Source organism: Mustela lutreola, chromosome 6 (genome assembly GCF_030435805.1).
Source record: "Mustela lutreola isolate mMusLut2 chromosome 6, mMusLut2.pri, whole genome shotgun sequence".
Classification (NCBI taxonomy): domain Eukaryota; kingdom Metazoa; phylum Chordata; class Mammalia; order Carnivora; family Mustelidae; genus Mustela; species Mustela lutreola.
Window position 1 is genome coordinate 65,624,649 of NC_081295.1, and position 17,765 is coordinate 65,642,413.

General features: G+C 42.8%; 1 protein-coding gene across 3 annotated transcripts in view; it reads right to left on the reverse strand.

Moving 5' to 3' along the window:
* Nucleotides 1-580: 580 nt before the first annotated feature.
* PDE7B (phosphodiesterase 7B) overlaps nt 581-17,765 on the reverse strand; it is a 311,613-nt gene continuing 294,428 nt past the window's right edge. For all 3 annotated transcript variants that reach the window (XM_059177480.1, XM_059177481.1, XM_059177482.1), the window contains 5 exons: nt 16,961-17,052; nt 14,499-14,643; nt 12,295-12,391; nt 8,199-8,279; nt 581-4,309 (listed from right to left, as the gene is read on the reverse strand). In XM_059177480.1, coding sequence (XP_059033463.1) covers nt 4,095-4,309; nt 8,199-8,279; nt 12,295-12,391; nt 14,499-14,643; nt 16,961-17,052 — 630 coding nt within the window. In that variant the 3' untranslated portion in view covers nt 581-4,094. The remainder of the gene's footprint in view (nt 4,310-8,198; nt 8,280-12,294; nt 12,392-14,498; nt 14,644-16,960; nt 17,053-17,765) is intronic.

The window sequence follows — 17,765 nt, forward strand, 5'->3', positions numbered from 1 at the left end:
CAGGGAAGCCTGAAGGGGGTGAGATTCTGTATCTAATCTTAATAAAAAGGGACATGAAGAGACCATGCAGATACAAGGTTGTTTCTGGGAAGCAAGGGTGGTGATTTTTTTCTCCTCTATTTCCAGATGGGTTTAGGACACTCAGTTGTCCTTCCTGAACTGTTCTATTTGTTCTTGATGGTTTCTAGTCCTGAAATCTGCAAAACCATATTTTTCACAGGTAATTATTGAATGAAGTCAGCTTTGTCTTTACAACCTAATCCATTGTACCTTATTCTCACTCATATATGAGTTTGACAAATGTGAAACAGAAAAATATCAGGACTCAGGGGAAGTGTAGAACTGCATGGTGGGAGAATGAGAGCCTTCTTTCCTGAACTTGGGACTAACTGGCAAGAGATGCCTTCATGGACAGGGCTGTTTCTGCAGCCCCAAGTAGGATGAGTCACATGAAGAACATGTCTGTATCTGTGCATTTTTCCCTTGCAAGTTTCCTCTCCTGAACAGCTGGGCTTCATTGTTGAATCTGATTGTTTTGCTTATAACATGTTACCTGGTGAGAATCAGTATATTTTCAAGCTTTGATGTTTTTAGGAAATTATCTTTATTTTCAATCGTTGATCTAGACATGCCAATGGATATTTAGGCCACATTTTGAGCAAAACTCACAAGGTGTTTGTTTGTTTTCCAAATCTCACATGTATACACAAAACAACACAATTTTAAGGATTTGCTTAAAAGAACAGAACATAAGAAATACAGTGAGACACAAGCTCATAACCAAATTCAAATCAGTGAGCGGATCTGATTCAACAAGAGAAAAGATTACAAAACTAGTCTGTGTTTTGTAGGAAGCACTATCTGAAGACAGTGTCGCTGGACACGCTCCAAATGCCTTTGTGAGAAGCCTTAAGCAGGTGGAAAGAGAGCTGGATTTTTACTCAGCCTGGAGTAGTTCGGGTAGGTTAGGGCTTCATGAACAAGTTTCTGCATACTCACGGGTTCTGTTAAAGGAAAAGCAGGCTTTGACAATCAGACCTGGCAGTGATATATATTCTCTCTCTCTTAAATTGATCTGAACTCTGTTTTGCTTACTAAAAATAGCCCTTTGATTCCTTTCTTCTCAAGTAATGACAGAATTAAACTTGGTAAGTCAACTATTGGTGGTCCATGGACCAGGAGGAGAATATAAAGATAAAATCCATGCTTGATCCAACAGCTGTGTCTTAACTAGCAATGAACTCCTCTATCGAAAGGGAGCCACTACTAGGCAGGAAAAAAAAAAAAAAAGTTTTCACATTCTCTTTCTTTCTTTTTCTTTTTTTTTCTTTTTTTGCCAGAAAGCAAGGAACTCAAGAAAACTCCAGAAAGAAGGAGAAAAATGCATCTAGTTTATGCATCGTGTCTCCTTCTACTTCAAATTTGGATTATACTAGTAGCTGCATCATAATCGGATATCCGGTGGTTTTCTCTGTGAGCTCTTCTTCAAGACCTAATTGTAAAATAGGCTTCTGTCCTATGAACTTGGAACTACTAAAAATGCCTCCAACCTTACTTATTTAAGTTACAATATAAATATAATTTAAACAAAGTCCATTTCTTAAACCCAAGACAGAGGTCCCATTCGCTCGAATAGCATCTTCTCTTTTCTCCACTGTACCATCCTTGACAATTGCTTTTCTTCATTTGATCTCAGGTACGTTAAACACAGACCACTCAAAAGCTCTCTCTGCACCATCAGACCAAAGTAAGAGAGATTCAGAAGCAGGAATACATTCAACATTTTCTCTTTCGAGGCCTTACCCAGCTGAGAGCTCCAGAGGATGAAAGCAATAAAGAATCCTGTGTCAGTTCATAGCTATTACAGAGAAAAAAAAGTTAGTGTTGAGATTTCACAACTTCTCTCTTACCCATATCAACAATTTCAACTTCTCATCCACCCATTTCGTGAGGTTTTTCACACTTTCTTTAGTACCATCTGACAATCTCTCCTACTTTAATGAAAATATAACCAACTTTCCAAAACGTCCCCTAAACCTTCACTCGGCAAGCCTCAGTGTCTCTACAGAAACTTAGTACAAACCATTTAGTTTCCAACATTTCATTTGTATGTTAGGAGGGGAGAAAACCCACAAGAGTTGCAAGTAGGAAACGAGAGTTAGCTGTCAGTTTGTCAGCTTGCGAAACAGCTCGATAGTGGCAGAAATGATCATATTATCATTCTCCCACTACAACATTATTTAAGGTAAGAAGAAAGGGACATGCCAATTTTCATGTAACATTATTTAAGCTAGAACTTTGAAAGAAAAGGTTGAATGCACAGAGCTCAGTCACCAGAGAAGGATGCAGTAACAAACTGATTTTCCGACCAAGAGTCTGTCGAAAAAAATGACCAACGAGATTCCAAGGTGTCTCTGTTAGCTAGAACTGTAATGAATCACGATGACCTGCCAGGAAGGTAAATTCGGTCACAAAACTGAAATGTTTTCTTGATTTCAATAATGTTAGCTTCAGCTAGATAATTGAGTAGTTGTTCACACGAAATTAAGGAAAAAGAAAAATCCAGTTACTGTTAACGCCAAAGAAATGCACGCCAACCATAAACCAAAGGTGCTTTGGTACTGTAGCCATAACAAACAAAGTGTGGTGGGAAAGCAGGGAGTTCCCTGATGGTTAGATGACAGGGTCATAGAAGGTTTGTGAGACCTGCCGTGTCTCCTGCGAGGTTGACACATCGCCACGGTCCAAGACAAGAGTCACATAAACACGAGCTTATCAGCTGGCTTGTTAAAACAGTGTGCAACATCGCTGTGTTGAAAAGTGACTTCAGGCTTGTTGAAAGGTCCCATTAATCTGAGGAAACGATGCTTGGTGCCATAGATAAAACACTATGGTCTCAAGCGGAATGCGTGTGAAGTTTCCAGAATATTTCCTCAAAGACTTTAGTCAGTTTTGGTTTGTGACCTTAGCTGGAAAGCACAAAGATGGGCATGGGAAGGCAGTTCAGAAGGACATCTGTGAGGATTTAAGTCGGGCAGCTTTCAGAAGATGAAAGATGTTTAAAGTTAAGGCCTTTATCTGCAAACAATAGTATATTAATAAACTCTATACCAGATTTACAAACGCATTCTCTTGTATGAAAACTAACAGTATTCTGTTCACAGTGCCATTATTGATACAGGTAGCAATCCCATAATACTCATGTATTTTGGCATGGGAATCAGTAGCGCTTGGTATTTACAGAAAATGTACACGTGTGCATATAAACATATCATGGAATCTGAGTTGTAGATAAAAGACAGATCGGCTAATGGTGCAAAGGAATGAACTGTACAGCACCTTCCCCTCGGATCGGATAGGAAACGTGGTTTTTTAAATTGAACAGATGCCAAATCTCTGACCCCAAGTGGCATCAAGTCAGTAACAAAACAATGAACCCCCTGTTCAAGATTGGGTACATTGAGTAATCCTAGTCCAAAGTTTTAGATCCATTGTCTAGTGCATAAAATATAAAAGTTAAAAAGATTTATTATTATTTTTATAATAATAATTATTATTAAAATAGAAGGTCCTTTCTCTCACGTTCTCGTTTGTGCTCTGGCACTTAAGACCCATCTCCTTGGAGGTCCAAGTATGCTGGTGTTTTTGTCATGCAGATCAGCAGTCAGATGGCAAACGCTAAAATAAAAACCCCAAAACAAACAAAAAACTGCTCTGGACTCAGCCACCGTCGCCTGTCTGTCACAGTGTGACCCGGGGCCCGAGGAGGACATGGCAGGAGCACCTCTTTCTTACTCCCCAGTCTTCTCCTGGAGGGGCGAACCTGACCCCCTCATCCCCCCCCCGAGTCTCGGCGCCCACGTTCCTGAATGGAGTTGCTTATTTCGGCAGCGAATGCTGAGGTGACGGATGGCTTCTGTACACTTGGAAAAAGGAGAGGAGGCAGGTGAGTAGGAGGAGGGTGGCCTTGCAAAAAGCCCAAGACGGATCCCAGCACGTGGCTGGCCTGGTGGCCAAGAGCTGCCACCCTCTCAGGAGGCCTCTGCTCCAGGAGGTTCTCCTCTCTGTGCGGAGCGGGGGCGGACTGGCTGGGACTACGGGGCGTCGCCTTTGGTCCCAGTGGGCACGTCGCTGTCAGTCCCCTGGCCCGCGTGCTCCGCGCCGCCGCTCCTGTGGGGCGTGGGCAGCAGGCTCTTCCACTGGGCTTTGTTGTGGGACAGGTGGCGTAGCATGTTCTCCGACAGGGCGCTGGGGCCTGTGAAACGGGCCCACTCCCGGAAGAGTGGCTCCACGATGTAGCTCATGAAACCTAGAACGGGCAAGGCCAAGCTCAGCACCGCGAAGGCGGCACGACACCCACCCCACCGCATCCTCCCTCCCAGACCCCGCTGGGCTCCCTCCAGAGGCAAAAGCAGGTATGTTCCCTAAACTTAGGTTTGGGAGCACCTGGTGTGTCACCCCGGGCTTGTTTCTTAACCCCTCGAGCCTCAGTTTCCTCATTTGTAAAAAGGAGCTAGGAAGAGGACCAAACCCATAGGTTTCTTATGACCAGGAAATGACTTCACACAGGCGCAATGCGCAGAAGGCTCCCGGCACGTAGTAAACCCGCCATACCTTTGGCTGTTATTTGCGGAGGGAGAAAGACATCGGAACAGGAAGGTAGGAAAAAGTCTGTGTTGGAGCTGAGGAGGGGGTGCGGGAGAGGAGGAAAGGGGGAATGATATCAGGAAGGGGCGTATGGTTGCCGTAGATCCATGGGGGAATTCGTGTGTTTCACGCTGTAGGATATTTCTTCAAGAGTATTGATTTACAGCTTTATCTTACTCTCAGTTATGTTAAGCAACTAAACGGAGCTTCGCTCATTTTTGATAGGGATTTTTACCTGTATAAAATCCCTACGTTGATGACCAGATAAGAATGGTTGATATTCGGTATGTCTGTTCTCTTAATTTCAATGTCAGGGTCTTTCCATATTAAATATGATTTATTAAAGCCAAGACGACTTTTAGTCTAGGCTGGACTGACTGGAATCATCACCAACTTGGACATAGTTAGGTTTTACTGAAATGTAGGTGTGGGGAGAAAGTGTTTTTTAGCATATCGAATTTTCCACTGACAATGTATGTTTATGAGGCTGTGAATTACAAGGCTTGATTGGATTATCTTTTTATTGAACAAACAGCAGATGCTTGGCCTTTGAGGGTGCTACAGAGATGGAAAAAGAATGGAGGCATGCAAAGTGTTATTTCACATTTCTGCATTATCTCATTGTATGTGAAATATGATTTAAGTAGTATGAGATCATTTTAGATCACCCAAACCTGACTGAGGAGGAAATTTAAGCCAGTGATAAGGTTATATAGGGAGTCACAAGTAAGGATTCCCTTGAATTTTCTTGTTTACTATTCCTGAATTTTCTTCACTTCCTTCATAACCTCCATATCTAATTTCTAATATCCTTCACCATACGAGAGATTTGATATTAGAAAGATGGCTTACAAAATGATATTATTTTCAGGTTTAAAGTGTAAATATTTATCAGGTGTATGTTCATATCAAAAAGTTCATATCAATCCAACATTGAAAAATCTGGTACTTGAAAATCAACTCATTTTCTTCCTGGTGTTCTTGGGGAATTATCCCCCATATATCTACTTGCCCGATATAAAGAGCGCTCATAGTAGATTAGGCAAGCCAATTTTGAAGTCTGAGTAGACACCAGGAGGTACTTTTTCAAGTGAAAGTGACTTCCGCACGATCACATTTGGGAAACTGTTCCATCCCTTCCCAGTGCATTATGCCAAGCTCTCTCGTCTAAGCGAGGGACTGCCTGCCTGGATTGTGTCCTCCTAGAAGGCTGGGAGGGGGAGAGGGAGGCATGGTGGCCTCAGAGCAAACAGGGAATAAAGGCAAGCCTCTTTCTCTTCCTCCTTCGATAGCTTTCGCCAATTAGAGATTCATTTGATCTAATATCTTCTTTCTAAAATGCAGAATTCAGTGGAGAGAGGGAAAGGGATTTTAAATCCCACTTCCACTTGGGCGAATATGAATGACTTAAACAGAAAATCAGATCCAAACCTGAGATGGCACGTGGGGAAATTCTCACTGTGGATTGGGACAGGAAAAAAGGGGACAGTTACAGTCCCGGGGAAATCAGGGCAGAGGACATAGCTGCCTTACTTAGGACCCACTGGCAAAATCCTCGTTTGGGAGCATGAAACCTGCAGCTCCCATCAATCAGACTTTATCTCCAGATTTTTGTAGTTTAGCTTGATCTATGCCTTCATACACGCACCTCCCAACCCTGACCCTACAGAGCCCGGGAATGGGGAACAGAGATTAAGAAAGATTTATGTACGAAAGGTTGTTTTATCATCACCTTTTCTTTCTCTTTCTCTTTATTGGTGTGCTTCTGCAGCCTCACCGAGCCTTTCCTAGTCACTCAATCCCCACCCCATTTTAAAAACAGGTATCTATGGTAACCACATTTTCCTATGCTGAAAACCAGGACATATGATCTGACAAAATAAGTGTGTTCTCATGACAACAACAGGGTAGAATCTCTAAAATCAGGTCTGTCTTGCAAATCCAGGTTGTGTGCTTAACAATGTGAATTGTTAAGCACACAACCTGGATTTGTAAAGACATTTCACAAAATGTCTTTAGCAGAGCCTGGTAAATTTCTTTCTAGCCAGAGCCTTAACAATTGTGGGGGGGGGGGGGTGGCGGCACAGGGTGGGATTTTGGTCAGGGTCTATTCCTTTTAAATCGCATCTGCAGAACCTCCATAACTAAGGGAACCTGGAGTGGAGACTGGCTCCAGGGAGACCAAGGCTGAATTTCTGTTGATGTTGCTCCCTTCTCTGCACTGCCTCCCAGGGATTCTGTAGCTATGTCATCACCCTGAATTCGTCCTGGTTTGTGGTTTTTTTTTGATTGTTTGTTTTTGTTTGTTTGTTTTTTGTTTTCTTTTTGTTTTATAACACTCCCATGTTTTCCTCTTTTGGGTGGAAGAATCAGTTTAATTTTAAAAACAACACAACAATACTAAGGGCAATTTGGAAAAAAAAATGGATCACCAATAATCCCATAATTTCAACATACCTATTTTAATATTTACTCCGTCATTCAGATCTTTGTAACTAGGTTAATTTTGTTCCTATTCCCAGAGGATGACTTTATGACTCTTTTGTGGATGAGATTTGACTCATAGTGACTATAAGCATATTATTATTTGGCTAACTTGCTCTGGTTTTCTTAATTTTCAGTTTAATTTTTTCCGATGCCCCGTTCCCTCCCAGTAGAGGCTTTAAGCCTTGATCCTTGCAGAGGGCTGCAGCCCCGTGAAGGCATTAAGCTCTCTGACGTCTGTGGGTACATGTCAAGGCTCTAGTTTATGACTAAAGGAGTTCAAGTTCTGAGTTTGGCTTTAATTGGAAGGAACTGCAAGGATATGAAGACTTGCTTTAAGTATAGATGAAATTGGAAAAGTATTTTAAGAACTGATGGAAATTCATATTGGATCAAAAATATTTCCTATGTGCCTGAAATTTCCACCATTTGATTTGTTTCATAGTTTTATGTAATATAAAGTAATTATTATGTTAGGTGCATTAGCATCACAGTTGAACAGTTTACTGCAATCAATACTTGAGAATAAGACTGAAAATAAGTTTTGAAGTGCAAAGTAGAGAAGTAGGGGACCCAGAGCTAGAAGCAATAACATGGTTTGCTGAGCATGCGGCAAACCATGCACACGCCTTCGGATCGTGTTGGGGATGAAAGGTACTGGGGCAGACTGGAAGGGTCCTCAAGGTTCATTCTGCCGACTTCCCACTCTTCAAGTCCTAAACAGTGTGAACTAATCTGTATCTCAGCAGCAAATAGTTGGTTCTTCAGACTTTCCTTCTACTCAGTTTGGTTTTGATTTGATTCTGAACTACAAAGTTAATACAGGCTAGTTAAGGGTCTGTAACAAAGAATTTACTCCATTTTTCTTAGTTTTTTAGTTGGTAATTACCCAGTAGATCAGTCATGGTTAGACTGTTTATTTGGACTTAGCCATTCATTAAACCTCAAGTTTGGATCTTTCAAAGGCTGTGTGTAGATGTTTTTTCTTCGTGACTCTAGCAGAGCTGCCAAAAGTACTTATTTAAAATTAAAACTGAAAAAAAAAATTAAAACTGAATTAAACTCACCAATTTGTATACTAGGGATTGAATCTTTCTGTTGATTACAAAGCGGACTGATTTCCAGCTCAAATTTCTGTTCAAGGTCACCTAAGAAGAAAGAAGAAGAAATACTGGTAATCTAGAATATGTAAAAAATGTGTGTTGTTAGCTTTAGTGATCTAGTTCAAAGAAGTTATTGTGGGAATTACCGTTTGCTGCCTATTACCATTAGGAACTCTCTAGCACCCACTTGCTCTGGTAGCTTCTGTGAAAATTTTAAGATATCAGAGTGTCAATGACCATTTACAATAGGCTTGTTGTAAATGAGTATGCTCTCGGGCTAGAATAAACCTTTCACCAAGATCTGTAAAAACAAGGATACAAGTAATGAGTAATTTCCTACATTAAATGGAAGTTCTGGTTTAAGTTACAGTTAAAGTGAATAGATTTTGTGCTCCCCCTGCCTTTCACCCTGCCTGAGCCTCGTCTGATTTCCTCTGAACCAGGAATAGTGAATAGGCAGGAAATGGGAGTGAGGGACTAGAAAATCTCATTCGAGGAATATCTCTGTCTGTAGCTACAATATTGAGCAGAAACAAAGGTTATCTATCACCTTTAATCCGACTTAGTGTCACCTAGTGTAACTAAAGTTTAAAAAAAAGTATAAGTCAGAAAAATATTTTTTTAATGCCTTTGTCAGCTAGAAGGCCAAAGGCCAAGTGTACCATCTAAAGATTCATCAGAATACTTTATCAATCTTTTGGGGGGTGAAAGATTATGGGTCAACTTTGCACTGGGAAAAAGAGTCTGGTTAATCAGTAGAGAAGCTGTTCCTTAGAAACATTAGCTGCATTCACAGAGGAGATCTAAATACAACATTAATATCATGCTTCATGTGTGTCAGGCACTATTCTAAACATTTTACATATGTCAATTAATTTCATCCTCTTAACAACTTCATTATGGTACCCATTTTACAGATGAAGAAACTGAGAGGAAGGGAAGTATTTTGACTCAAGTTGCCACACTACTAATAAATGGGGGACCCTAGTTCCAACCTAAAAGTCCAGCTCCAAAGTATCTGCACTTAACAGCTGAGCTAGGGTCTCAGAGATGCCACACCTCTGTCATTTGTTTTAAGCCTTGTAACCATGAGTCCTGTGGTCCCTTGGGGCCTGGCTATTCTCAAGACCGAGGTAAGGAAATCAGTCTGGATTAACTTGAGGAATCCGGGGAAGCCAGATGATAATAGCTTTCTGAGGACAGGGCATGATATCATTTAATATTAAAATGACTTCTACTCCTTACCTGCATAATTCTATTCATCATGATTTTTCAGTCAGCTTGACACTTTGGAGGAATTGTCTTTGATTTCTCCCTTCCCTTCACCCTCCATCTTGAAGCATCAAATCCTATTTATTCCTCTCTCAGAATATCTTTTTTTCCCCTATTCACACTCTGCCTGTCTCTATTCTGGCTTACTAATAATTCACTTTTAGTGTTTGCTTCTTGGTTGGTTTTCTTCCTTCAATATTTCTTCTACTTCAATTACATAAGTTGCCTCCATTGCACTTTCTAAGATGACTCTCATTGTCATGTTCTCTACTTGAGCCTGGTTGGCGTACAAATCCCCAAGTCCCCATATTCTTGCTTTCTACGAGTCCAGATTGCTATATGAAGCAGGTCCCCGTTTCAGTGCATTTGTCCATGTCTACACCTGCCTAGCCAGAGCTGCAGCATCCAACAGACTTTCTGCAATGATGGAAATGTCCTCTGCACTGCCCACTGTAGTGGCTTTTTGCAGTATGATCAATGAAACCAAGGAACTAACATGTAAATTTAATTATTTTAAATTTAACTAGTCACATATGCTTCATGGCTCTCCTCCTGGAAAATGCAGGACACTAACTACACATCCTCCAACACATCCAATTCAGATTCTTTGTCCTCAGCACCAGTCTTCTCCTGTGACCTCAACCATGAGATGCCATCCAGTTAAATCATTTATTCATTCAGCACAGAATTCTAAAGCACGGTACATTTCAGACTCTTTGTTAATCAGTATAGAGAACAGAGAGGAAAGTTGCATCATTTGGCTACTCCAGGAAATTTACTGCCTACTACTACTGCCTACACTTTATACTATCTTGAGGTTCTGAATCTTTAACTCTACTTCTTTGTATCCTTCACGACCCCTTTGGGGGGCTTTGTACATAGAGGAGTTAATAGTTGTGCTAGGGTTTAACAAGGCTGGAAGCAGATGTTCAATAAAAACTTTTGGGAATCTTGGTTGATGGAGATGACATCAGCCGGTGGTTACAACAGGACAGAGATTCTACTTCCCTAAAACATGGAGAGGAAGGAGTTGAATGATGTTCAGAATCTTAATTTCTGTTCTCAGAATTTAATGCTATTTTCCTAATTCATGGGATGTCATCTTCTTTCCCTGCTAAGTCCTCAGCCTTGATTTTAGAGGCTTTTCTTTGCTCAGCATCATGAACCATTAAAGATACTTGGGCTAAGACTATGAGCTGTCTGTGGAAACCCAAATCCTTCCAGGAGACACGCCATAGCAAAGTGAATGGAAGCTCACCTTTTGTGGTCAGGGTTACACATGTTCTAGATTGTTCTATCTTGTAACATTGCATTTGCATATATTGTTAAGGGCAACAATGGGTTTTGGTAAAGAGATCTTATGGATTCTTTTCCTTGGTTGGTCCCATTTACTACATGTAGTTAATAACTCTAACTCCCCAGCTCCGTGGGCCTTACTATCTGTCCAAGTGACATGGCCCCCTGCCTCAAGTCGCTTGCTCATCATTCAAATAAGAGGTAAAATAAGCAAAGGAAGGGGTTAAATGGCAATCAGTGCCATCTGGAGCACACGACTGAGTCAAAACCAAGAGGGACAGAGTAGAATCTCTTTTCTGCCCCATCATTTGATTTCCAAGCATGAGGATCTTAGTCCTTCTCTCATGTTTCAGTATTTTCTATATCACAGAGTAAAGAAGATACTTGTCTTATCTAAGTCTCCTGTTCCAATTTTGTCATATTTCCTTTTGTTTTCTCTCAGTGGAGATTTTATATCATAGGCCATAAGAACTGATTTTTTGACTTCTAGCCACTCACACTCAACTGAAGTGAAGTCACACAGAGTTGTGGGCACTCCGTGAGCGCTTTTCCTCTGAGCAAAAGAGATGGTGAGCAGAGACTTCTGGCCCCATGTGAACCCTGTCCCATCTGCTTTGTCTTCTGTCTTTGGGACCATCTCGATGTCACTGACACATCTTTCGATGAAAGCTTCTCCAAAAGGCTCACTGTTGCTGCTTGACCTCCCCACGGAGCTGGTATGTGGGACACTTCAGGCTTTATTTGTTCTCAGCCTCTCAAACCTGATCCTGTCTCTAACATCAGGCCACTGTTGTGCCTGAACAAACATCCTGAGCACGGAAACCAGGCCTGAAGAAACAAGGCTATGTTTAAAGGCCGATATCCCACCCAGCGTCAAGATCCTGTTCGCTCATTCATAGCCTTATTTCTGAATGAGGTTAATCTCTCAAAAATTATACCGAACTTGGGGCCATTTCTTTTCTCACTGAGTATGTTTGAGAGGATGAGCTCAGTTCTTGGTCAGCTGTGCTCTGTTTCATTATTAACTCTATTTAAGAAAGCTGGGGGAAGGAAAACAGGAATCCAAGTCCCATCTGAGTGGAAAACATTGACCCCAAATGGCATTTAGCCTTTAGGTTGTGCTAAGCTCATTAGAATGAAGGTCAGAGCAAAAATCAATCTGTCCCTCACATTCTTATATCCACAGAGGAAAGCCATTAAAAAGATTACATATACATACATATAAATACACACACATTTATTTCCCACTTCCTCTCATTTTTATTATCCCTCTTTACTACCTGTTTTCACAGTAAGACAGTGTTATTTATGTTTAAATTATTTCCAAAAAAGGGCTGAATGGTTCGCAGGAGAGTCAAAGAGAAAGGCTAGGATAATAAGAGTTGATGAAGGAACAAATGTCATGATAGATTAGCCATTTCTTGTTTGATGAGGCTAAATGCCCAACAGGAACAGGGACCGTGAAAAACTCAGCTGTGGGATCACTACTAACCTTGCCTGTAGAATTCTTCACAGACCCTTTCACTCCATTGCTTGCTCATCTCCCAGATTCTACAAGGATTGCAAATGTCAGCACACTTCAAGGCAATCTGAGAGACAACAGGGTGGGAGAGAAGGTTAGAGGCTGATCTTTCCACAGCCAACGTGCCCTAAGCCCGAGGGGCTGTCCCACCGGCCAGGGGGCCTCATGGTCCGCAGCCTGTATTTACAGAGTGCCTCTTCAGGAAACAGCAGGTATTCACCACCACACAAAACCTTCATTCAGAATCCCCACTTTATAGCTTTGAGAAGGAGAGAAGAGCCACGGTCCAAGGACAAGAGCTTCCTGGAGGAGGCCTGGGGTGGGCAGGCCAAGGAAAGCGGGTGGCCTGGCTCCTTCCATTGCCCCACCCCTTGCGAGTGGGGAAGCCGCAGGGGCCCCAGCCAGGCTCCGGTGAGATCATTTGGCCCTCATCCTCACAGTGGCCGCACTGACAGACGCCGTGGATCACTTCACTTCTGTGTGGGCTCTCGTGCCTGTGTCTGTGGATAACAAGCGAGCCCCGACTTGCTTATCCAGCCAGGGAGCTAAGGTCTATCAAACCTTGGAGCGTGTTATGTCTCAAGCTAATTCTTTTTTTTTTTTTTTTTTTTTAAGATTTTATTTATTTATTTGACAGACAGAGGTCACAAGTAGGCAGAAAGGCAGGCAGAGAGAGAGAGAGGAGGAAGTTGGCTCCCTGATGAGCAGAGAGCCCTGACGTGGGGCTTGATCCCAGTACTCTGGGATCATGACCTGAGCCAAAGGCAGAGGCTTTAACCTGCTGAGCCACCCAGGTGCCCCAACCCAAGCTAATCCAAAGCTTACCTCACATTGGTCTGGATCTGGGATGCCAGCTCTTGTCAATAATGCTGACTCTAAGAGGGTTACCTTGAATTCTCAGGAAAGTCCATTCTCTCCCTTAACCACCGACTGCTAAGTTGGGCCCCCGCTAGTGTGTTCTGGCCACCAGCAAACTCTGTTTGTTTTGACCCAGTTCCTTGGCATCACAGAATCGCTGGCAATGCTGGCATGTGGGAATGCCCTGATCATATTAAAGTTACAAATTTGATTGTTTCCTTATTTCCCCGTTGTCGGGGACGCCAGGCCATGCTGGAACTGGTGAGGGGCAGAAGTGTCCTCCAGGATCTGCCCTTTGGGAATTCATTGGCCGCAGCAAGCCTTGCTTTTGAAATGCAAGTGTGCCAGCCAATTCTTTCAGCTACTCCCAACTTGGCTGGGAGTCTTGAACACCCGATACCTTGATCTTTGTGGCACTCGGGGACTACAAGATGGGTTTGGAAAGTAAAGAAGGAAGGAAACCTAGTTTTACAGCTGGGAGGAAGGCATTTCCTAGGAAGGATGGAGCCTTCGGGACAGCCACAGAGAGCAGCAGGAAAGCATGGAACAAAACCACTGCCCAGTTCAGTCTGCTCTGTGCAGCTGCATTTCCCTGGGTAAAGCCGGTCTATCTAGATGAATCCAGGGTCCATCCGTTCAGCCTTTTGTGCCAAAAGGAAGGAAGCAAGACAAGAGAAAATACAGGAAAAGGCTATGGTTTGGATACCAGCTCAGACCTGCCCTCATGGGGTCCACCCGTCCTCTCGTTCTCATGTTCCAAATGGCTCCTTGCCGTGAAAGGAAGCAGAAAGGGTAGCCCTGACACAATTCAGTTCATTCACTTAAGACTAGTTTGTGAGCCTATGAATTTAGGAATAAAAGGAAGTACAGCAGGGTTTGATGAAACGGGTTTTACATGAAGGAAGGTTACTTGGGTTTCAATTTTGTTCATACTACAGATAATATAACCTGGTTTTGTGTTATACAAACAGTGTTTCTAAGTTGCACAGCTATCACAGGGGCCGCTTTTACACCAAGCCACAAAACGTGGTAGGTTCTTACCATGTATGGTTGCCCCACAGGGCTACTTTGTGGACACTATGGGGTAAGGAAAAGTGAGGGCTTATCAACTTGATGACATAAAACCCAGATTTTGCTTACTTAGAAAACACTTAAAAATTTCATGGGTCTCAGAGCTTTTCATAAAGTCGGTCACCGCTCTAACTGATCCCATGGGGGACATGCCTTCTCACAGGTGCTAAAGTGATTGATCACGTCACGAAGCATTTTTACCCGCAAGGAAGGCAGTGGCTTACTTTGTGGTGGCTGTTGCTTACCTGAAGCATAAAGTGTCTGTCGTGTACATCCTCCAGTCTTAAGTCTTTATTGTGGAGGTGAGTTTTCAGTCTGGTCAGAAATTCATTCTGCCTGTTGATGTCTGTGGCCAAGATCAAGGAGCCCAGCTGCTGTTCAATATCCTGTCTGCATCCGCGAAAGGGAAAGAGAAAACACACACACAGAGCAAATCCTTTGGAGGAGGGTGATCGGTTCTGCCCCCAGCAGGTGGCTTGGACTCTCATTGGTGCCTTTGATTCTGTTCGTTACCCAGAGTCCAGTCCCTCTGAGCTCAGGGGGACTCTCTGACCCCCGGTCACTTCTGTCTTTGGGCCGGAGGTGCTGGTAACTACACAGTGAATAGTGATGGTAGTTTATACATTCCCATGGTAACCATGGGTCTAAAGACGGAAAATTGGTTAGAAATGCATGCTTTATGTGGGACATAAAAAACTGGATAGCATCGCAAGAGTTTGGGTTATGCTTTTAAAGAGTGGAAACCAACTCAGACATTCAGCTTTGCATGGAGAGAGAAAGGGCATGAGGAGAGTAATAATAAGGAAGACAATAACAGTGACTGATCTGATGGTATGAGAGATACACCAATGGAACAAAAGAGGCTAGGAAAGATACTGGGACTTAAAAAAAGAATCATGGGTAATTAAGACACCATTAAAAAATCAGTAGGCAAGCGATATAGTAGTTGACAAACGGTAGAGGGAAAATGAGATATTTTGGAAAAACAAGCAAATCAGAGCTTTAGCTCACACATAGAAGGAAATCAACAGAAGCAAAGATCCATAACTGCTTTTTAAAATTCATCTTAAAAAATTCAGTATACTTAGGTTTGTCTATAACATCTGTGTATAGCAGTCTTTATGAAGCTGATGATCGCTTACGTTTGCAACTATTCTTTACTCCTCCGCTTCCCCCCACCCCTCCATGTCTTAGGTTTACGGTGTCATACTTTATATCCCTTTATTTTATAGGGTGCTTAGAGCACACAGAGTTGAATGCTTAGGTATGAAGTAAATATCTGTCATCCCCAGCCAGGCGGAGAGCAGGAACGTACAAGCAATAGCATATATGGTCTGACCCTTGCACCTGTCTCCAAACCCCTTTTTTCTTACTATGGTATAACATTTAGTCTTCCTACAAAAGCAATCTATAATGCGGCATCCCACAGAGACAAAACAAACATGGCGTTTTTATCTGGGATCCATAGGGATGAGTAGACGTATCTCAGGAAAGGAGTGTACCTGAGCAGCCGGCAGGGTTAGGGCGGAGAGTCTGGCCCCGAGTCTTTCCCTCCTCTCCTCCTTTAGTTTTGTTTGCTCTTTCCCATCTGTTCTCTCTCGTTCTCTCCCTTCTCGTCTTCCTTTAGCTGTCCCTGACACATTCCTCCTCTTTTCTTCTCCTTCTTACTTGATTTCTTATTCGAGTTTTTAGTTCTCTGGATCTTTGCAAATGTTCTAGCAAAAGGCACAGGTTTTAAATCCCTGCATGATAATCGGTTTTATTTCATGCCAGGAGGTAAAAAGCGATCAGAACTGAAATTCTTCCTGCAAATGCCACATTCCTCTGGGTGCTAGGAAACAGCAAGATAGTGTCACGAGGCCAGGAATACATGTAGGAGCCCAGAGCACACTGCCTGTTCTGCAGAGGGGAAACTCGGTGCTTGACTTTAAGTTAGGCCCCCTCAGAAAGATGGGTGCATGGATCTGTTCATCTGCTCTCCTCTAGCTGTCCTGAGTTCTGCACATTTAAGTTAACAGGTGAGAATTAGTGGTGGCCTTGGATGATGTTCCAGGAGTTAACTCAGAACCATGTGGAAAATGAGGTACTGGCCTTCGATTTAGGATTTGGCCTGAATACCTGGATGGACAAACAGTGGGCCAGGAAACTAGTATTTCCCCTTCTGTTTAAAATGCAAGAGACATAGGTAAATTAATGGCCCCCAGAATAGCTGGGGCCAATTCAGTTACTTCAACAAAATACATCCCAGGAAAGAATTTCTGATTTCTGTGTTTGCTAAGACCGGCCATTAAAAAACAAACTTTATTGAACTAGTCTTAAATCTAGCTGGAGATCTCCTGTGTTCCCTCTTGATAAATATTTATTATTTGGATCTTTGTGGGAGGACACTGTTGCTAACGTAAAAGACAGGAATGTGACAAAGCTGAGCATTGATGCTGAAGAGTGTGAAAGCTGAGAGCTGTTTATTATCCTTCTTCCTGATGTTAGGTCAGAGACCATCCAAGGGCCTTTCAAAGCTCATGGAGAGATTCGGGTTCTGGGTTGCTGTAACTGACGCCAAATCTCCTTGGGGCAACCACCAAGCGCAGGCAGGAAGCACAGCCGACTGTCTCTGTGCCCTTAACCCTGGGGTCTCAAGCGTGGCCTAGAGAAAGCGGCTTATCTCTAAGGTGTGGACATCAGTACATTTCATCTCTACACCACTTACGTCATTTCCTCTGGCAAGTGAGCAAGAAGCCTCGATTCTCGAAGCATGCCGATTGTAGATCGCCAGTGGTGATTCTCCAGCACAGACATATTCTAGAAAGAAAGAAAATCAAAGTCATAAATGAGAGAAAAGGCAGATTCTGATCTTTCACACCGCACACCGTTTCCCTGAGGCCAGTGTTTGCCCTCTAGCCCATCTATCCCTGGTGACAAAGCGGCAGGCGAGAGAAGAAACAGAAAATAGAACCACCGCAGGCTTATAATGACGGTGAGACAGTGGCGGGACAGTGGCAGGGCTAGTCCCTTGCAGTGTCTCCCCTGGTGGGTTATTCTCTCTGCCCCCTGCCCCCATTTTTGATAGCTCAGTCAGGCAGCACTCAATGTAGAAGAAAACAAGCAAAACAGGTAAAAATAGGTAATAATAGATACCGCAAGTCCCTGCGCGTAATATAATTCAAGATTTTACTACTCAGCTGAACAGAAGCAGGCCCCACAAGCTCTGATCCATGGCACTAACCACTGAGAATATTCTGTGTCTGGTTCAGCCAGGTGGCTGGTGACATATTCAGATTCCTGAGTCCCAGTCAAGATAGTTTTGATTTGGTAGGTTTGTGGTGAGTAATTTTTATGTTGACTAAAGTTTGAGAACCACTATGCTATGGAAGCAGCTTTATCAATAACCATCGTGGTCAGTAGATTTGCACTTAGCCTTTTAGGGACGAGTTTCAATCCACGATTGCTTCCTTGTTCAATGATCTTGACGTTCCTTCCCTCGTGGGAACCTCGGCTATGTTCCATCTCTCCTT